General features: G+C 38.7%; 1 protein-coding gene across 20 annotated transcripts in view; it reads left to right on the forward strand.

The window, feature by feature from the left end:
• LOC127412194 (leucine-rich repeat flightless-interacting protein 2-like) overlaps positions 1–22,498 on the forward strand; it is a 46,742-nt gene that overhangs the window by 13,266 nt on the left and 10,978 nt on the right. For 4 of the 20 annotated variants that reach the window (XR_007892394.1, XM_051648358.1, XM_051648361.1 and 1 more), the window contains exons 3-15: positions 5,622–5,708; positions 9,009–9,068; positions 13,206–13,259; positions 13,360–13,407; positions 13,919–13,999; positions 14,508–14,552; positions 15,080–15,142; positions 15,340–15,426; positions 15,588–15,635; positions 17,908–17,955; positions 19,665–19,721; positions 21,275–21,337; positions 21,552–21,656. Coding sequence is in view for 19 of the 20 variants with exons in the window: in XM_051648358.1 (XP_051504318.1) it covers positions 5,622–5,708; positions 9,009–9,068; positions 13,206–13,259; positions 13,360–13,407; positions 13,919–13,999; positions 14,508–14,552; positions 15,080–15,142; positions 15,340–15,426; positions 15,588–15,635; positions 17,908–17,955; positions 19,665–19,721; positions 21,275–21,337; positions 21,552–21,656 (846 nt within the window). In the remaining variant the exon portion in view is untranslated. The remainder of the gene's footprint in view (positions 1–5,621; positions 5,709–9,008; positions 9,069–13,205; positions 13,260–13,359; positions 13,408–13,918; positions 14,000–14,507; positions 14,553–15,079; positions 15,143–15,339; positions 15,427–15,587; positions 15,636–17,907; positions 17,956–19,664; positions 19,722–21,274; positions 21,338–21,551; positions 21,657–22,498) is intronic. The other 16 variants (XM_051648373.1, XM_051648374.1, XM_051648375.1 and 13 more) reach the window with 12 other exon arrangements.

The raw sequence follows: 22,498 nt of genomic DNA on the forward strand, positions 1-22,498 counted from the left end.
TGTGTGTGTGTGTGTGTAAGTGTGCTTCCTCTGCTCAGATTTCTTGTTGCAATCTCATGATGGAGGCTCTGCTGGTCTATAGATAGAGCTGGAGACACTGGGCTCAGCTGAGCTGCTCTGGTGAGGGGGTCAAACTGTCAGACAGCTCAACAGGTGCTGAGTATAAGAGCCAGGTCTGAATCACTCACACTGAGTCCACCCTCACTGCCCTCCCAATATGTGTAAAAATTTGGCGTAAGCCTTCTTTAAATGTTTGTTGTCAGTTTACCTGATTTGTGAAGTTACTGATGTCTCTCAGATCGTAATTGCTTCCAGTATTGTAATGTTATTAATTGTTGTGTTGGTAATTGGGCAATAGAGGAGGGTCAGATTGTGCACATGTATCACATGAGAAATATAAGTCAGATATCAGACAGCATGTGTTTACCTGCAATGTCCAGAGTCTGGTGAAGGGTAAGACGTGTTGATCTTAAATTAGACAGTGTTGCTGAATCATGTTTGTTGTTTTTCATCTAGTTAAATGTGCTGTAAGTGATTTTCAGCTGTTTTGCTGCTAGCTTCCATTAATTTAGACCTACCCTATTTCTTAAACTACACGGCCACTCTCCAAAACCTGGTCCTGCAGAGACATATCAACAAAAGATGCACAATAATTGACAAGCCGAGAGTGTTTGAGATTGATTACGTTTTTAAATGAGCACGGGCCGCTCCTCTGATTTCTCAACGTTTCTCGGGACACCTATTTCAGTGATCCAAGGATATTGCTGAATTAGACACTTCCTTCAAGCCACCAAAAGTTTTACCTAACAGTTCAGTACAGTTTTACAAGGATGCCCAACAAACCGTGGTTTCTCTCCTCATTTGTCATGTACATCCATCCTAACTGACATCTTTCAGCCTAATCATAATGGAGAGCACATGAATGCAAAATGATGACAGTATTATAAAGTTGTTGCTTTCCCATTACTGTGATCCTGTGGAAAATATGACTAATCCCCCGCCCCACACACACACACACACACGCATTGGTTTTTTCTTTTAGATATTTTTTAGCCGTTTATTTATTTATAGGACCGTAAACAGAGACAGGAAAGTTTGGGATCGGGACATGACTCGGATTTAAACTGCTCTTATATAGGCCTCCGAATGTGTGCTATCAACTATGCCATGGCTTTTATGACTATTCCCATTTGTGGTATGATTGTAGACTTCTGAACCATGAGCCTGAGATGCCAGCAAAAACAGAGATCTTTAGGGATGTGCAAAACCACCCATTTTCATAATCGACTAGTCGGTTGTTTGTTTAAGTGACTAGGGTGTGTTAAGGATAATATAGTATAATTAGGCTCCGTTATGTTCACGTAACCCCGATCAGACTCCTTTGAGAGGGATATGTGGATGCAAAGTGCAGAACTTCAACATGGTGAATAACGGATATTCAAAAATGTACAGTGCATTCCGGAAAGTATTCACAGCGCTTCACTTTTTCCACATTTTGTTATGTTACAGTCTTATTCCAAAATGGATTAAATTCATTATTTTCCTCAAAATTCTACAAACAATACCCCATAATGACAACGTGAAAAAGTTTCTTTGAAATCTTTGCACATTTATTAAAAATAAAAAATGAAAAAAAATCACATGTACATAAGTATTCACAGCCTTTGCTCAATACTTTGTTGAAGCACCTTTGGCACCAATTACAGCCTCAAGTCTTTTTGAGTATGATGCTACAAGCTTGGCACACCTATTTTTGGGCAGTTTCTCCCATTCTTCTTTGCAGGACCTCTCAAGCTCCATCAGGTTGGTTGGGGAGCATCGGTGCACAGCCATTTTCAGATCTCTCCAGAGATGTTCAATTGGGTTCAAGTCTGGGCTCTGGCTGGGCCACTCAAGGACATTCACAGAGTTGTCCCGTAGCCACTCCTTTGTTATATTGGCTGTGTGCTTAGGGTCGTTGTCCTGTTGGAAGATGAACCTTCGCCCCAGTCTGAGGTCCAGAGCGCTCTGGAGCAGGTTTTCATCAAGGATGTCTCTGTACATTGCTGCATTCATCTTTCCTTTGATCCTGACTTGATACCCACAGCATGATGCTGCCACCACCATGCTTCACTGTAGGGATGGTATTGGCCAGGTGATGAGCGGTGCCTGGTTTCCTCCAGACATGACGCTTAACATTCAGGCCAAAGAGTTCAATCTTTGTTTCATCAGACCAGAGAATTTTGTTTCTCATGGTTTGAGAGTCCTTTAGGTGGGCTGTCATGTGCCTTTTACTGAGGAGTGGCTTCCGTCTGGCCACTCTACCATACAGGCCTGATTGGTGGAGTGCTGCAGAGATGGTTGTTCTTCTGGAAGGTTCACCTCTCTCCACAGAGAAACGCTGGAGCTCTGTCAGAGTGACCATCGGGTTCTTGGTCACCTCCCTGACTAAAGCCCTTCTTCCCCGATTGCTCAGTTTGGCTGGGCGGCCAGCTCTAGGAAGAGTCCTGGTGGTTCCAAACTTCTTCCATTTACGGATGATGGAGGCCACTGTGCTCATTGGGACCTTCAATGCTGCAGAAATTTTTCTGTACCCTTCCCCAGATCTGTGCCTCGATACAATTCTGTCTCGGAGGTCTATAGACAATTCCTTGGACTTCATGGCTTGGTTTGTGTTCTGACATGCACTGTTAACTGTGGGACCTTATATAGACAGGTGTGTTTCCAAATCATGTCCAATCAACTGAATTTACCACAGGTGGACTCCAATCAAGTTGTAGAAACATCTCAAGGATGATCAGTGGAAACAGGATGCACCTGAGCTCAATTTTGAGTGTCATGGCAAAGGCTGTGAATACTTATGTACATGTGATTTTTTTCATTTTTTATTTTTAATAAATTTGCAAAGATTTCAAACAAACTTCTTTCACGTTGTCATTATGGGGTATTGTTTGTAGAATTTTGAGGAAAATAATGAATTTAATCCATTTTGGAATAAGGCTATAACATAACAAAATGTGGAAAAAGTGAAGCACTGTGAATACTTTCCGGATGCACTGTATCTTGTATTTGGCAGGTTAATTTCGCAGTGTCACCCGCCATTCTGGCAGGTGCTTTTCCTTTCTATTAGTGTCTGTGTCAGCTTCTAAAAGTAATGTTCCAGTTTTGTCCTCAAAGGGGCTCTGTAGGCCTGTAAAATAAACAGACTGTGTTTTTCAGCGCTGCAACGCTGCTACTAAATCTACAGAGTGAGACCAGTGTAGTCCGATTCCCAAAACAAATGACTCTTCGAGCCAGTATTTATTTATTTAATTTATTATTATATATATATATATGTAAGGGGGTTTAGAGGAAAGGAGGAGGCGAGAACCGGCTTGACAACTTAAATAATAATTTATTAACCAAAAACACACACAACTAAAAACACAGCACAGCTGCCTGCAATTCTCTCTCTCTCTAACTGTCGTCCCCGGCCGCCTTTATGCCTCGCGCGCCCCATCAGGCTGATTGGGGACCGGGTGTGTCTCATTCCAGCCCGGCCCCGCCCTCCTTGGCTCTACACTCCTCCCGGCGTTGCCTCAGGCCCGGGGGGGATGTGGGGGCGTGCCTTATGCCCCGACTGCCGGCGGGTCCTCCCCGCCTTCCTCGACCTGGGAGGAGACAGGAGGGGAAAAAACAACAACACAAAATGGCGAGGGAAAGGCCAACACGGAGCGGCAGAGAGAGAGAGAGAGAGAGAGAGAAAAAGAAACTCACCGGTTCTCTGATGCGCCGTCGCGTGGTCCTCGATCACTACTCCACCCTCTCAGGCGGACTGCAGCCGCTCCTCCCCGGGCGGACCGGAGTCAGACCTCCGACCCCCAGCGGACAGAACGCCCCTCCGCGTTCCCGGCGTCCCTTGGGGACTCTCCTCCGCCCCTGGCAGCGGCCCTACCACTCCAGGCGGTCGGGGAGTCGCTTCCCTCCTCCCCCCGCGGACGGCGGTCTTCTCTCGACCCCTCCGCGTTCCCGGGGGACGGCAGGGCACTCCTCCACCCCCGGCAGCGGCTCCCTCGCTCCAGGCGGTCGGGGAGTCCTGTCCCCACTCGCCTCGCGGACGGCGGCCGCTCCCCACGTCCGGGTGGTCGGGCTACTCCGTCCCCCGTCGGACGGCAGCGGTGCTCCCCTGGGTGGACGGCAGTGTCGAGGATCCTGCAACGGGAATCCCTCCTCCTTCTCGGGTTTCGGCACCAATGTAAGGGGGTTTCGAGGAAAGGAGGAGGCGAGAACCGGCTTGACAACTTAAATAATAATTTATTAACCAAAAACCCAACCAAAAACACACAACTAAAAACACAGCACAATATATTATTATTATTTTTTTTTTAAGAGAATCAACAACTACAGCGTGACCAGTGTTGTCCGATTCCCAAGCGAATGACTCTAATGAGCTGGCTCTTGTTAGTGAACTAACAAGATTTGTGAATCAGTCTGAGCACACTGGATAAATATCTGACTGAATTAATTGACTCACTCTAAATAACCTAAGAACTGTTACTGTGTTATATGTACTTAACATGTAGTTTTGTTGTAATTGAATAATCTGGAAAAAAAATCTAAATGGACTTTAAGGCATTTAAATATTTCATACATAATAAAATATTAAAGTTCTTTTAAAAAGCAGCTCACTTTTAAACATTCAAATGGTATTGTTTATTTGTTGTCTCATGACTATCAAATCCACTTTTAAAATGCAGTAAAAAGTGGCCTGCAAGAAATCTGTCTGTCTGGTAATTTATTTAATCTACCAGCCACCTCAACCGAAAAAAGTTAATTTCAGACCCTGACTATAGCATCTTATTGCAAAGTAAGAGAATTAAGAAATACAAAATGTTCCAAAACAGAGCGGTACAAAACCATTTATGTGCATCCTGAACGCAGAATGACATGCTTCTGGGCAATCCTCGCTGCACATTCAACTGCTAGATAATATTACGGGTACACATCTAGTTCACGACACCAAGCAGTTTAAACCTTTTTTTATTGCAAATGTTTATTTAAGCAGTGTCTTAAAGACTTTAATCTCTCCACAGCACCTCAGAAATACAGGAACATTACTCACTTCAGAGGATTTCATGTCTGATCGTCTTGAAATGTATTGTTGATGCAGCGCTTTGCTGTAACAACAGTGCATAAAAAGACTAAATCTAAAGCATTAAAAAGACAAAACTTCTTGCAGAGGGTTTTACTGTGCTCACTGTAATGCACTGTTAAACACAGCAAGCCATCACCATGCAAAAACACTCTCTGAGAGGTTGTATCTCTAAATTAATCAGAGAATTGCATCTCCCATTAAAATCACCACCACTAAAAATATTAATGTATGTAGTCGACCCCACTAATTGACTAGTAAGTTGTTAGTTGACTAGTCGACCACCCTGGCACATCCCTAATGGAGACGCAATCATGTTTCCTTAAGAGCTACAGAAGGACATTACCTCTGTGTTCTAAGGATCAGAGGAAACAATCACTTGATTATCATTCCTGTCCTGTGTACAATGTCTTGCAGGATTTGGATTTTGCAGCTTAAGTCTCCATACAGAATCCTCCTTTCTTTGACTGTTCGATGCTAGAGCTATTAAGATCTGGCCTTTCTTTTGCAGGCTGAGGCCAGACTTGCTGCAAAAAGAGCTGCTCGTGCGGAGGCTCGGGACATCCGGATGAAAGAACTTGAGCGGCAACAGAAAGAGGTGAGTCTTCTAGAGCAGAGGATGAAAACAGACACTTGAACTTGAGCTGCTCATGTTAAGTGTACTGTAATGTGCAGTTTCTCTTGAAGGGCTTCAGAGCTACAATCTGGCCTGTATCCAGAACATGTCTATGTGTTTACTAGACTTATTACTTTCAGATCTGCTAACCCTGCAGATCTATCCTTCTTTGATCTACTGATATGAAAATTGTGGCTCTGTTCCAAAACCTGAAGAACTGCCTAAGTTGGCAGTAGGGCTGCACAATTATAGCAAAAATCATAATTGTCGATTATTGCCCTTGATATTGTAATCATGATTATTAATGTTGATTAAAATATTAAATTACCGTGACGTCACAAAGTAAGCAACCGTGCGGTTCTTCAGAGTAGTAGATTTCAATGGTGGATATGAGCTGCTCTCCAGTTTCTTTTAAGCATTAAATATTGTAATAATGTTTGTTAATGTTAGGCCAAATAAAATTGATTTTAAATGGATAACTATGGTATAGAATAAATTAAATTATTGCTAAATTACTGCTTGAATGATTAGTTCACGTACAGTAAATAATATGACATATTCAATATTCAAACTTATTAACAGCCAATTTAAATTGACCAAGTTACTTATTGCGTTCAGTAAGCCCTTTGGTGGCGAGACAGGGGACCATTCATCCCGCTAGATCTTCAGTGGTGATCTTGTTCATGTAACATCATCATTAGATCATTTTTGGCCTCAGTGGTTGCACTTTGGAAATTAAAAAAAAGTCATGTGCGCTCGGAGTTTGTGCTATTTGTGAAAATGTTAAATCTATTAATACCAGCTGTGTGGCAAATGGGTCTTATTAGAGCAGACACGATAACAATGACGATGATTCCTGAAATATGCTATTCATGCCATATTGTATATGTTGACTACACCTCCAAAACAAACTTAGAACAGTTAAGCTGAATTACTTTATTGCTATTTTGTACAAATCAAATTCACATTGGCCTACTTATTAACATGACAAAACAAAACTGTTATTAAATTTTTAATAAATTGTACACAGAAATCGAGCAACGTGACAAACTCTCCCATTACAAAGACTGCTGTCACTCACTGCAGGTTTACACTGTTGAGACCTGCATTTCGACGCGAGCTCAATGACGCTCCACACAAAGTTTTGCACTCTCACAAATGCTCTCATTAAAAACAAAGCTGTCTAATCAGCATAATAAATCAATTATTTACACCACGTCTATACCTTGATTAGAACGGGAGCATTTTAGTTTTGTCATGTTGCTTTTTGCTCTTGTTCTACAGCATCTTTTCGAGTGTCAGGTGATGTTTCTTCAGTATTCATTTTCGTGTGCCTCCGCGAATAGAGGTGGAACATAAAGCAAGCATCTGGGCATTCAGACGGTTTAAAACTTGCACATTAGGATCGGTTGTCATTACTGATAGGATGAAGGACTAATCTAAGCATCTCTGATTGGCCATTGCCATTTCATTGCTCAACGGACATGTTAGTGATTGGTTAGAATACTCAACCGCTGCAAAAACACGTTGTAAATAGAAACCATTGATGCAACAGGAGCAGCCTTAAATTGAACGCTATAATCATCAGTTTTCAAGATTACATAATTGTGGCAGCTGTAATCGTATTCGCGATTAGTTTTTCGATTAATTGTGCAGAACTAGTAGGCAGCAATTTAAGGTAAATTAAAGTAGGTGCACTCCCAGCTTGAAGGCTGTTCCAAAAGTTAGGTAGAAAAATTATGGCAAAGTTGCAAGGCAGTATCGTATGTATCCTTCAGGGAAAAGGCAATTAATATAATACTGAAAAGTAGCGATGAAACTAGTTCAAGTAAATCTAATTTAAAGTTGACTATTTTACACAATGTTTGTGTGTGCTATGTATTTATGTGCTGCATATGTAGATCACTAGGTTTTGGAACAGAACCTTTGTATTTTGTTTAGAATATGCCTGATCTTCCAGAGATTATCAGCAACCTATTGATGCAGTGAAGCTAAAGTTGAAAGAGAATATTGTTTTTAGAGTTCTTCTGAGTTGGCTTCAGAATAACTTTGTCTGTTTTAAGCATTTATGTTGAGAAAACAAAGTAAAACTGCTATTGCAAACAGTTCCAGATTCACAACCCAAAATAGTTACTCTCTGTTGCCTGAATCAAATGTTAGCTAGCTGACCAACTAAGCACACACGTGGAAACAGACACTTGACAATACAGTGTGTTTCCAGTGGTTTAAGATAGATGTGAACGATTCAGTTGTCAATAGCTATGTTTCCATCCAAGTTGCGAATTAAATTTTTTGTGAAAAACCATATTATCGCAAAAACAATGTGTGAATAAAGCTGCGTTTCCATCCAAGGGTGTTCAAAAGGATGAAATCGTCACTGCCGGAGAAATTGTAGCCACTGTGAGTGTTTTTTGTTTTTTTTTGTAATAAAATACTGTTGGTTTAGAGCACGCAGACAAAACACTCTAAAGAACTTTGTCTCATGTTAGGGAGCGACAGCGCATCACACACTTCTGAGCACTATAAATGTGCATTCATCCATCCTAACGACTGTATCGTGCGGATCTATAAGATATTTTTCAAAAGTGTCAATAAACCTTCTCTTCCGTACAGTTTGAGTTTGTTTTCGACTTATTTGCTCTGCAAACTCTTTGTAGGCTTTGGATTTTCTAGACACCGTTATTTCGGGATGACCAGAGCAACATTTCGATGCGATGATTGGCCCGCTGGTTAGTCCAGTAATGAACGAGTTTTTCAGTCACATGATCTTTTTGATGCACAACTTTTATTCCTAACAAATTCAATAGGAGTTTATTCGGTAAATGTGTTTCCATCATAGTTTATGCGCATTTCTTCTTATCGAATAAAACATTTATCCTCCTCAAGCGAGCGTATAAATTTTTTTATGCACATTTTGGAGATTTATTCGCATCTTGGTGTTTCCATACAGCAGTTTTTATGCAATATCCCAAAATGTGCATAAAAAACCGTTGATGGAAACATAGCTAGTGTCAGCTGGATTTGTCAGTATTTTGTGTATTTATGAATTTACAGTCCTGGTTCCAGTTGTGTTTCTTATTAAGTACATATTTTTAGTAAGCGTAATTGCGTCTTTGTGTTTATTTACCAATACTGTATGTATGTTTGTGCAAATGTTATGATTGTCAAAATTCACAAGAAAATAATTCACATGTGCTTTCCTATCACCATACAATCTGCTCTGTCACATTGAGTTGCAATAGAAGTCTTGGTGTTTGTGTTGTGGCTGTCTCTCTCTCACAGCTGTCTTACCATCAGCACTCCTCCTCTAGCAGAAAATGGGGGCAAATCCACCAATGGATGGTATGAGACAGATTAGGCCAGTTTGGACATGCATGTACTTTTGCCTTTAACTAATAATATGGAATTGCGTGCTAGCTGTATTCTCTTACAGTCTTTAATGATATTCTTCTACACTGAATCAACTGTATGTGGCTTACAAGCATGCGTTTTTAAAATATGACTTATGCCTTTTGTCCTTTTTGTTGTGTTTATGTCTTTCAGAATAGTATTCCGTTAAGGTAGCATTGGATTTTCTTTTTTGGGAGAGTTTTTTTTTTGCACATGATCCAGTGTCCAGCTTATCTTGATATGTGGAAATACATGCAGTTTATTGATGGATGATAAGCACACCAAAGCTCACAGCTTATCTGTGATGACTGCATGTGAAATACTGTCTGACTGTATTGAAAAAGAAAGTAAAACCGCCTGCATCTACAGTACGTTTTAGCAATGACAAAAAAAAAAAAAAAAAAAAAAAACATAATATCTGATCAAAAGAAATATACCCTTTTTGAGTTTTTTGTAACAGAATCTGAATGTTATCAGTCTTCCAGGGTTTCCGCGGGTCTTAAAAAGTCTTAATTCGCCCTTCTGCAAAATAAGACCTTAAAAAGGTCATTTCATAAGTGAAATTCATAAGGTCATGGCATTAAATGTTGTATGAGGGATTGTTTTCTCGTTGCGGGATTGTTCTCTCGTTGCATTTAAGTAGGGTGACCAGACGTCCCGTTTTGAAGAGGTGTGTCCCGACAATTCTCTAAACATTGTAATTATGTCCTGGTTTCAGCTGGTAGGCTCACTGATTTTTTTCTACTTACATTTGATGTACTCATTTTCCTTCTCGCTGTTGTCTTTGGTATCGTTTGCAGAGAAGAGAAGCAATTTCGAAGCGTTGCACGTTGATTTGACAATACTTTCATTCTAGTCTCTCTGCAAATCTGCTGAAATGTATCTGGATACCATGGCAATGACGTCATACGCTTTGCACGCACTCTTTGTCATCCTGTCAGTCAGCACAAGTAGAAATGCATCAATAAAAATTTTTTTTCAACAACAAGCTGAAAGAAGCCGATCCGTTTCTTCGTGCAGCACGTGAATATGTAAGCGAGTATTTTTCTGTAATGTTCATTTCCCCATGAGCACGGAGGTAAATCAGACAATGTCACATTTAGACAGCTACACTGACTTTTTACATAGTACAAGCACTTTACATGTTCAGATGTGGGGGTTGTATTTTGAATTTTTGGTTACAATGTTGTGAATTTTGTGTTAAAATATGTACCTGACATGACAAGTCATTTCATAATTACACATGCAATATGACATCATATGGATAGGATAGGCTACATGGAATTTGTACATTTAAAAAAAGCTGAAATGTGGTTAATTGTGAAAAAACTAAATCTAAAATAAAATATAAATTTTCACAAACTATATAGCCTGTACAGTTAAGTGCAGAAGTTTGCATAACCCTTTTGTTTTTATAAGTTTCCACACCCCTTTCAGAATGTATACAAATAGCCTATAAGAGATTTATATTTTTTATGTAGTACTGCCCTTCAAAAGCTACATAACACAAAATTTACTCTTATTTACACAAATCATCCTGTTCAAAACCCTTGGTTCTTCTTATGTTGCCTTCTTGAGCGTCAATAATTGTTGCACCTTTTGTAATAGTCGTGTATTAGTCCCTCAGTTGTCAAAATCTGGACCTCATATATAGCCACTGTTGGGAAGAACTCAAATGTGCAGAAGATGCTGAGAAACCAAATAATTTTACTGTAGTTGGGTTTTTTCTTAAGAAAAGTGGACATCTTCACTGCTCAGGACAGAGCAGGTATTCATGAACAATTATTACACAAACAGTCATTGATCATCGAGAAAGCAGCACACCATATTAGAAACCAAGGGAATGTAAACTTCTTAACAGGATCATGTGTGTAAATCATTATGTCAAACACCCCGCCCCCACACACACACATTGATTCCTTAAATTTTCTTTAGTTGGTCTTAAAGTCTTAAATTTAGTTTCATAAAACCTGCAGAAACCCTGGTCTTAATAAAAACAAGTAGCTAAAGGTTGGTATTTGACTTCTGTCAACAGTTTCTATAAGAAAGCAGCTATAGTTGCCACCACCAAAATTTCAGTACCGATACCAGTGAAATTTCACAAATCTTGATACCATTTTCGATACCATGGCAAAAACAAATATCCGATTGAATACACTGCTTTATTTAAAAAGTTAAATATTAATATTAATATATAGAAATCAAATTTAAACAATGGCCTGTAGCTTTCAAGCTTTCTCAAGTAAGTAAACTTCAGGTTTTTATAGTAGTTTTTCAGGTATCTAACAACAGTATTAACTATTCAACTAAACACGCTGTCAAAATAGTGGTGATGATCATTTTAGGGATGGGTATTTAAAAAAAAAATTGTAGTCGAATACTCTAACCCACGAAAAATTAGTAATCGATTACTCATAAATTTAAATGTTAGTTAAAATACAAAAGTTTGACACATATGGGACATTTAAATTTTGTTTAATTCACAAACGTTAGCAAGAACAGTTTCAAAATAAGGTAACTTCAACAAACTATGCTTTTCTTCTTGGGAGGAAAAAATGAAATATGCATTAATAAAAAAATTAAATAAAATAAAAAAGGATTTAAGAGTAAATAACATTTGCACTCACCCGGAGCTCAGAAACATAGAAACCAATGCTGATGGCGTTAGGGTTATGCACATATATAAACTCTGAATCTACATAAAGGCCTTTACATTTTTATAATTTCATATGTTATTATTCAGAAAATCAATTTGTGAAAGATGGCTTCGCTCTGCCCATGTTAAGCGATTTAACGCACATACTTGCATAGTACAGTTCCATTCAGAAGTGATCATCCCTATGCTCAAAGTTTTTACTATCTACTGTGAGAGCATTAAAGGGCTGAAAGTTATAGGGCTCCAAAATAAGTAATTTGGAACTCACTTTTAAGTAATTTTTATTGGAAATTCAGTTTGAAGTGATCTTACAGCATGACTATTATGATTGTTCTCCCTTCAAAGTGCCCTTCGGGGGCTGATTCATACAGTTGGAAACACAGGGATACTTGTCAGATAAGCTTCCGAGTTTCTCGTACCGCATGCAGTTTCTTTCCACCATAAAAGCAGATCCTTGTCCATTGTTTCACAAGACAACAAGAAACGAATATCAATAGAGTAGAATTCAATAAGAATCAAATTATAACAAGTATTGCTAGTGCTACACTAGCCCTGTGTTCCAAACGGCTAAATCAGCCTCCAAAGGGCACTTAGAAGGGAGAACGATCATGATAGTCATGCTGTAAGATCGCTTCAAACTGAATTTCCAATAAAAATGACTCCAAAGGTGAGTTCCAAATAAACTTTATTATTGAGGCTCACAACTTTCAGCCTTCCAAAGCTCTCACAGTGGATTGTAAAGTCTTTGAAGGGAATAGGGCATAGGGATGAGCACTTCGGAATGGAACGTACACTAGCTTTGCCTTCAAAAGCACAGACGCCATCATATCTTCTCTCATCCAACACCTCGACGACACACATCCACAGTGCCCCCCCAGTGGACCTACAATTGTTACTGTCAGATTTGGTGAAAGATTCAGTGGGAAAGTAGCGTTTTCAGCGCTTCACGGTAGGCAAATGCGCAAAGAAAATTCTATTTGTGGTATTCGAGTAGTGTTTTTAAAAGTCAACTAGAACGAGTACTCGATTAGTCGAATACTCTTGCACATCCCTAGATAATTTATGTCTTGATTTTTTTTGTATTGACTTGCTACCAAATTACCGGTATTTTTGACAACCCTAATCGTTGCTTTGTTGTCTTCAAATGGGCTGAAAGGTTATATATCCACAGACAAAATAAATTTTGCCCAGATGGGCTGATGATTTATGAAAATTTTAGTTTAACCAAATAATGGAATTTTAAAGCATTATTGTCAAAATTCTGCTAATAAGCTGCTATGCTCTTCTTTATTTAATATTAAAAGCATATTTTTGAATGGGCCCCATTCAGGCCAGTGTGTTTAATGTGTATTTAGAGTTTGTTTAGGACAGCTGGTGAAGACTAACAGTGAACATGGAGCGTTCTTATGTTTATGTTCTCGTCATCACCTCAGGCTGATGCAGAAAAGGCCCGTCATGGTCATCATTCCAGTAGCCACAGTCGACGGGTCTGTATCTCCTGATCTTGCTCCTTGCCTCCTGTTTTTTTCCTCCTCTTGTTTTATTTCTTCTGTCTCATTCCTTTTCCTCCTTATTTCTCATGAACAGGGATTGAATGATGACACAGCATCGGTCCGCAGTGTTGGAAGTTACAGGGTGTGTTATGAATTTCAGTAGATGGAGTGTTCAGATGACATGAAAGTGTTACCCATTTCCTTTAAGATCAAGAAACTAATAGTGTTTTTTCTGAACATCAAAGTAGTTTCAAAGGCTCATCCATGTTACTTGTTACATGCCACATTTAAAGGAATAGATCACACAAAAATGAAAATTCTGTCATTGTTTATTCGCCCTCATGTTGTTCCAAACCTATATGACTTTTTCTTCTGTGGAACACAAAAAGAAATGTTAAGCAGAATGTTGGCCTGAGTCACCATTCACTTTTACTGTATGAAAACAAGAGCAGCATCAACATTATTCAAAATTGATCCTTGTGTTCCATGGAGGAAAGAAAGTAATATGGGTTTGAAATGATATGAGGGTAAGTTTTTTAAACTTTAATTTTAGTGTGAACTAACTAAATTGATATCCTTGTTACTGTGTTGGCTACTTCATTGTGCCGTTGAAATTGAACTATTGCCTATTGGATTTCTCTCTACTTTTAAAGTCAAATTCGTCCTCTTTAAGAGACTTGAGCAGTTCCCAACGCTCGAGTCGGGCTAGTTCTTCCAGGAGAAGAGACTTGGTGGTATGTCACTTTGTGTGCATTATTGTGTGTGTGTGTGTGTGTGTGTGTGTGTTTTCAGCCAGCATTGTTGTGTGTATTTCGGCAACATGTCAGTTCATTTCACTGCATATTTCTTGTGTGACTGACTACAGACTAACATTCTTTGCTATCATAGACTGACAATCTTAGTTAAACTGGTTAGTTCTTAGTTACATTTTATGGTGCTCTAAAAGCAGAAAAAAAACTAAAACTCAACTAGTACATTTCGAGAGCTATATTTGATTTGCATGCAGGTGCCAAATGTGTAACAGTTGTATGCAGAACATTATGATCAGATTGCTGCCTAGCATGGTCAAGTGTGGGTTTTGAAGTTTTCTCTAACGTTGTACTCTAACAAAATTAGGTGTTTGGTGTTATTTGGTGCAACGTGCCCTTATTAGTGCACATGGCATGTGGAATGGATTACTTTGTTGTGATATCCAGCATTTATTTGGGATGGTGATGGTCTTGACCGCTGTTTTCTCTGCAGTCTGGTGTCTCCAGTAGTTCCTCTTTGAAGAGCTCCTACTCCACTGTATGTATCGATATGGCAGTCCAGTTTATATATTCATGATTTTTAACCACCTGAGTGTTTTGAATTAAAAGGGATAGTTTACACAAAAATGAAAATTCTGTAATTATTTACTCACCCTTATGTTGTTCCAAACTCTTAAGAAAAAAAAGGTTGGGCAGAATGTTAGCCTAAGTCACCATTCACTTTTGTTGCATCTTTTCACCATATAATAAAAGCGCAAGGTGACTGAGGCGGAACGTTCTTCTTGACATCTCATTTTGTGGTTCATGGAAAAAAAGTAATACGGCTTGGAAAGACAAAGTGAGTGAGAGGGAATGACAACACAATTTTCATATTTGGTTGAATTAACCCTTTAAGTGTTAAGTTATGTGTCCGTTCCAAGACAGAGGCCCATATCTGGGATCTTTTGGTTCTTGATTTTTGCCAGCATTCTCTTTCAAAATAATTACTGAGAATGTATTATGTAATGTGCTGAATGAGCCAATCTGTAAGCAAAAGCTTTACACATTTGTGCTCTTCTCTTCCAGAGCTCTGTATATAATGATCTACACAAAAAACCTGTTGGCAATAGCTCCAAAAAGGACCTGCTGGTCAGTGCTGATCAATATCTTGAACTTAAGTGCTGCTTCATTCAGGATGCATCATCATAAACAGTGTCTTCCTGCTTTAGAGCATGATATTGAAGATTTAAAGTGTATAGGAAAAAGCTGAATGACCGTGACTGTGTGATTGATTTATATGTCAGATATCTGTGTTCATTCTTCATTGCTTTGCACCATTTTCTTAGACTGGATTGTATCATGACCAAAGGAACTACACCAGCTTAAAGACTCCCAAACCTCCTCCCTCTACTGTCTCTACCTATACACCACGGGTAAAGTTGAAGACCCAGTATAGGTCCCTTGTCATGTTTGTATAGTTACTTAGGTCTTATAAGCTGTTTTTTAAGCCAGTTTGGCATGATCTGATGATGGTCTAATTCAGTGGTCAACAGGAGATCTCTGACAGCTGTTGCTTGTTGTTTGACCTTCACAGGCTCCATTCAGCAGCAGTTCTGCAGGTCTGATGCGCAGCTATAGTGTGGTCAGTCTGATCTTCAGCACACATGGCATATGATCAGATGTGCTTTAATGGAACAGTTCACCCAAAAATAAAAGTTCTGTCATTATTTACTCAACCTCATATCGTTACAAATGCAAATTACTTTCTGTATTCCTTTGCATACAAAACAAGAATGGAGATTTTGAAGAATGTACTTTTTTTTTCATGTAATTACAAAGAATGGGGACTGTAGCTTTCAAGCTTCAAAATTGATGCAGAAACACCAAAAAGTAGTTTATACAACTTGTACATACATACATACATACATACATACATACATATATATAGTCTTATAAAACCATACAATGGAACAGACCAAAATGTTGGCATTTTAGGTACAGTTACAGATACATTTGCAGTCCGAATTAGGTTGTGAAACACCATAGACACTAAAGTTACGAAGGATTTTGTACTTCAAGAGTGAACAAAGTGATGTTAATGAGTTTGCAGGTTAGTGTATAATTGTTGTAACTGTGACAAAAAATGAACGATTAGAAATTGACATTTATTGTGCAATTTATCTGCATGTACTTGTAAATAGGTTTCATTCAAGCTGTCAAACCACAAAAAAGCATATTTGTAACTGAAAATACATTGTTTAGGCTATTTTAAAGATACATACACAAAAAATCATCCAGTAATAGCTAGATTTGTGTCGAATTTAATGGAAAACTGCGAGTTATGCTCAGTAGCACTGCAGAATTTTGAACAGCCTCCTCCAGAGTACTTGCTGGTGGCAGTGTGCGTAGTACTGTAATAGAAAATAACTGTTTCAAATTTTAGAACACGCCACATATATATATCGATAATCATCGGGAAAATCTTCTGATTATTGATGCGTGAAAAAGGCATCGATCCCAAGCCTAGTGCTTTTGCGTCCTTCTTTGAAGCTTGAAAACCTTAGTCCCCATTTATTGTAACTGCATAAAAAGACAAGTTCAGTTCTTCTTTATTTTTCTTTTTGTATTCTGTGGATGAAATAACGTCATATGCGTTTGGAACAAAAGTCTGATTAAATTATGACAGAATTTTCATTTTTGTGTGAACTAATTCTTAAAAGGGGCATTTTTTGAGATGTTAACAGTTATGTACACATTGCACAATATAATGATAGTATTGTTAATTAGGATATTTAGCATAATTGCTCAAGAAATATTAATGTGAGATTAAATGATTTTATTCTGTAAGAAGAATGTGTAGAGTGCAACGAAAGAAAATAGTGTAGTACAGGCTAGTGATTGCCTTCTCATCTGTCTTTTCTTGGCAAGGACGTTCCATATTTTGGGCCGAAATGAATGCATCAGAGGAACCCATTATCCCGTATTTAAGCAGCCAAACAGTCCAGGGCGATCCCCTCCCCCGTTCGACGGCGAACATCTTATTTCCCATTACATGGAATGTGTATTTAAGCGGCCACACTACAGAGCCAAACACCCGGGTTCCATTAGTTGGATACAGATTTATTAACCCTGCACATTCGCAATTTGTGTTATTCTGGACTGTTTTACTGTTCTTAGCTTTATATAGCATTATTGTATCACCATATCTTGTATACTTAATATTCATGTATATGAGCAACAGTATGTCGACTTTGTTCGGTTTTCGATTATTTCAGTTGTAATGACTAGTAATTTACTTCACATAAATTGGGACATATAGCTATTAATGATTGCCTGGACTTAGTGCTTTCAGGGGATTTTGTAAATAAAAAAAAAAATGTTTTGGCAGGGGATGTTTGCACTTTAAAGATGTTAGCCAATCATAACACAGTGGCCGTGTATATTGATCTCTTAAAGGGGACAGCACAGAAATCTATGTGTTTTAGAAAGAGGCCTCGGACATGGGGTTGAAAAAGGTCGTTATTTCTATACTAATATAACTATTTAAAAGAAATGTTTGACATGAACCCTTTAAGTCTGTGGTGTGGATGGCTGGTGCTGAACTTGGTGGGGTTTCATAACACTAAACACCACTGATCCAATGTAAGCGAGCTGTTTTGCTTTATTAGCCTCTTGATCATCTGTTTTAGTTTATTGACAGAATTGGACTGGGAACAGTTTGTGTTTACTTCTTCATTGAATAGGTTCTTTAATGGAATGTCGTAGCTGGATTCCAACTTGTTTTGGTGCTGTTTTGGTCTGTTTTCACTTTCTTTTGCTCTGGTGAGACACCTCTGAAAAAGAAGACATTGCAGATTTACCGCTCATGTTTTTAAGGTCGTCCTAAAGCGTGCACTTGCCCTCTCTGTCCACAGGCTTCCATATGTGATGATGGTCAGTATGGTTCATATAGTTCCAGAGCTGTAAGTGATTTGTCCAGAGCATACAGTTGAATTCAGAAGTTTACATACACTTAGTTTGAAGTCATTAAAACTAATTTTTTAACCACTCCACAAATGTAATATTAGCAAACTATAGTTTTGGCAAGTCGTTTAGGACATCTACTTTGTGCATGACATGAGTAATTTTTCAAACAATTGTTTACAGACAGATTGTTTCACTTTTAATCGACTATGTCACAATTCCAGTGGGTCAGAAGTTTACATACACTAAGTTAACTGTGCCTTTAAGCAGCTTGGAAAATTCCAGAAAATGATGTCAAGCCTTTAGACAATTAGCCAGTTAGCTTCTGATAGGAGGTGTACTGAATTGGAGGTGTACATGTGGATGTATTTTAAGGCCTACCTTCAAACTCGGTGCCTCTTTGCTTGGCATTATGGGAAATTCAAAAGAAATCAGCCAAGACCTCAGAAAAAAATTGTGGACCTCCACAAGTCTGATTCATCCTTGGGAGCAATTTCCAAATGCCTGAAGGTACCACGTTCATCTTTACAAACAATAGTACGCAAGTATAAACACCATGGGACCACGCAGCCATCATACTGCTCAGGAAGGAGACGCATTCTGTCTCCTAGAGATGAACATAGTTTAGTGCGAAATGTGCAAATCAATCCCAGAACAACAGCAAAGGATCTTGTGAAGATGCTGGAGGAAACAGGTAGACAAGTATCTATATCCACAGTAAAACGAGTCCTATATCGACATAACCTGAAAGGCTGCTCAGCAAGGAAGAAGCCACTGCTCCAAAACCGACATAAAAAAGACGGACTACAGTTTGCAAGTGCACATGGGGACAAAGATCTTACTTTTTGGAGGAATGTCCTCTGGTCTAATGAAACAAAAATTTTACTGTTTGGCCATAATGACCATTGTTATGTTTGGAGGAAAAAGGGTGAGGCTTGCAAGCCGAAGAACACTATCCCAACTTTGAAGCATGGGGGTGGCAGCATCATGTTGTGGGTGTGCTTTACTGCAGGAGGGACTGTTGCACTTCACAAAATAGATGGCATCATGAGGAAGGAAAATTATGTGGATGTATTAAAGCAACATCTCAAGACATCAGCCAGGAAGTTAAAGCTCTGTTGCAAATTGGTCTTCCAAATGGACAATGACCCCAAGCATACCTCCAAATTTGTGGCAAAATGGCTTAAGGACAACAAAGTCAAGGTATTGGAGTGGTCATCACAAAGCCCTGACCTCAATCTGATAGAAAATTTGTGGGCAGAACTGAAAAAGCGTGTGCGAGCAAGGAGGCCTACAAACCTGACTCAGTTACACCAGTTCTGTCTGGAGGAATGTGCAAAATTCCAGAAACTTATTGTCAGAAGCTTGTGAAAGGCTACCCAAAACGTTTGACCCAAGTTAAACAATATAAAGGCAATGCTACCAAATACTAACAAAGTGTATGTAAACTTCTGACCCACTGGGAATGTGATGAAAGAAATAAAAGCTGAAATAAATAATTCTCTCTACTATTATTCTGACATTTCACATTCTTAAAATAGTGATACTAACTGACCTATGACAAGGAATGTTTTCTCAAATTAAATGTCAGGAATTGTGAAAAACTGAGTTTAAATGTAAACTTCTGACTTCAACTGTATGTACTGAAATAATAATTATATCCTCTCTAGAGCAATGTTAGCTCAGTGGTCAGTGCTTTTCCCCACAGCCATCTGAATGCAGCTGGTATTCTTCTGGTGCCAGTTCCACACGCAGCAGCCCTGTGGTGAGCGTTGCATGTGTCCTCTTAACACAGCACAGAACTGCAGCCTGACGCTCTGCAGCTGCTCATGCATGTGTTGTTTCTCAAACATCAGCGTGTGTTTATATATACTGCTCACAAATCTCTCCTGTGTGGTCAAGTCAGAAAATTCACCTTCTAAATATAAATGTTCCCTCAGTCTAACCCTAGTTTGTATGAATTAATTACATAGACTAAAGGGGAAGTGTGTAATTTTAATAGCAGAGACAACTATAAGGAAGCCGTTTGTAGGTTGACCTTCTGAAGAGCGTAAACACTGTGGCACTATCAAAACATTCCTCTGTTTGTTTAAGTGTTGACTTCTGGCTCAACGGAAAACCTGTTTGGAAAACCATTATTAGTGGGGTTTGTTAATGCAAGGATCACTATATCCGCTCACTTTTTCAGTCAACTTGTTTCCGGAAGTATTTTTCCAATTCTTTTTGTCTTTTGGGATTTCATAAAATCCTTCATAAAAGAGTGCTAAGCCATGAACCAAACCAACCAGTTCCGATATCAATCACCACATTACAAGCTCTCTTTTGAAGCAAAAAAGTATTTGATAATCAGACAAAAAGACAAAGGTACAAGACGGCGTACTTAATGTTTTAAATTCGGGAATGAACTACAATCCCATAAAGCACTGAGAATGACAAATTAAAAAATATATTTAAAAAAACATTTAGAAGAGTTAAAGTTGTTGATTATATGAAGGTTTTGAAACCATATATACACACAAAAATATACGTAGTTTGAGTGTGTCGTCCTGAATTGTTTGTGCTATGTGCATGAGTTATTAAATTATGTGACTTCTAGAGGACAGGTGTGCTATTTCTGAGCAATTTAACTTTTAATTTTCACCTTGCAGATAATAAAACAACCAAAAAATCCTGTAGACTTGCATTAAAGGAGGGACTCAAGCGATATCTAGGGACAAAAGTATTAAAGAGTCTTGGTTGTGGGCTTTTTGAGTAAGGCAAATTAGCAACCAGCCAGAACACCCTAGCAATCGTAGTGGTGAGTTTTTCATGGGGAAGCAGTTCTCATATTTTCTTCAGAAAATGAAATGTAGAAATATGTGCTACTCTGTTTGTTGCAGTCAGTGGCACAGAAATTACACATCACTTTTAAATACGCCCTCAGAAATTGTCCTAAAAACATAGCAACAGCAAATTTAAATGTGTTAGCTGAATCTTAAGTACTGGTGGTGTTTTGCTAGTCTGTAATCTAAAGGTGGGGCAGAAATGCAGCTGGTGTCTTTGTTACTTTTGTGGTGCATTTGCCAAAACTTCTTTAGTAACATATTGACATTGTTTGCTGACTTGCCATTTTCACTAATACTAATATGTATGGCAGAATGAGACATTTATGACAGATAATACTGTGATAGATTGAGTGCTATTGAAAGAGTTTGTTTTTTCCTAAAATGATTGTGTTTTCTGCTTAACAATTGATGACCAATAGTTTTCTGGTTAGATGTGCACTGTTTATGCACCATGCTTTTTATCTCAGAATCATTTTATTGTTAACTTTTTCAGTCATCAGATGACGATTCTTCCAGCTCTGTGTCCCAAAGTCGACGTGGGAGAAGGGATAGTGTGGTGAGCCAGAATAGAACTGTGACTGCGCATTTCTAGTGTTCAGACTGCGCACCCGCATATCCTGTTATTAGTAGAACAATAAGATATCACAAACACAGCTGATTATTTGCACATTGCAAAGTTAATTTCATATCTTTGCAGTTCACCACTGCAACTGTTTCTGTTTTCTGTCTTTTTCTCGTGATCTTGTTTGGCCGTCACCATCTTTGTGTAGTTGTCTGATTTCTCTGAGACAGCTGCTGATTATTTCAGCCGCTCTAATCGAAGAGGCAGCATTGTCTCTGATCTTGATGATCTGAGCATTCCAGACTTGGACAATGTAAGTCAAGATGGCATCAGCTACTGCATGAACTCTGTATTAACCAATGTGACAAAGTCACTGAAGAGCACTGAATGATGACTTTAAAGAATAGGTCACACAACAGTGAAAATTCTGTCTTCCAAACCTGACATTTCTCCCGTGGAGTACAAAATAAGATATTCTGAAGAATCTGACTATAAAAAAAGCATGCAATGACCAAAGGGGGTTGTCAAGCTCCCAAAAGGGCCAAAAAAACAAAACAAAACAACCACAGAAGTAGTATGATTTCTGAAGACTTTGAATAAAGCACATAAGTTGTATGGATTTACTTTGTGGTCCTTTATGGTGCTTTTTTGTCCTTTACCTCAAAAGGAGTCCCTTGTATCTCAAAAGGTGTACAATGTGGCCCCACATGCACTACTTAAAGCCCGATGTGGCCTCTGTACCAAAATAATTGCCCACCCCTGTTCTTTTGTGTTCCACGGAAGAAAGAAATTAACACCAGTTTGGAACTACAAGAGGCTGAATAAATGATGACATCATTTTCATTTCTAGGTGAACTTTTCCTGTAAAACACCAAGTTATTGAAGTTATTTTATTCTGCATGGTTTGATACTTGGTTTAAAAATAGAAACAGTGACACTGACTTTATTTGTTAACTCTTTTATTTTAGTTTGTGGATGATTATTTTTAAGAAGGCATCTAATGTGTAACAATCCAATGTCTCAGTCCATGATTTGAACCTATAGTCACCATTCACTTACATGCATTATTCTAATAGCAGGCTAATCAGCTCTGAACTGTTTTGATACTGAAACACATTCCTGCATAAATACTTCTAGCCTTGAGCACTATAATGT

This window comes from Myxocyprinus asiaticus, chromosome 21 (genome assembly GCF_019703515.2).
Source record: "Myxocyprinus asiaticus isolate MX2 ecotype Aquarium Trade chromosome 21, UBuf_Myxa_2, whole genome shotgun sequence".
Taxonomy (NCBI): domain Eukaryota; kingdom Metazoa; phylum Chordata; class Actinopteri; order Cypriniformes; family Catostomidae; genus Myxocyprinus; species Myxocyprinus asiaticus.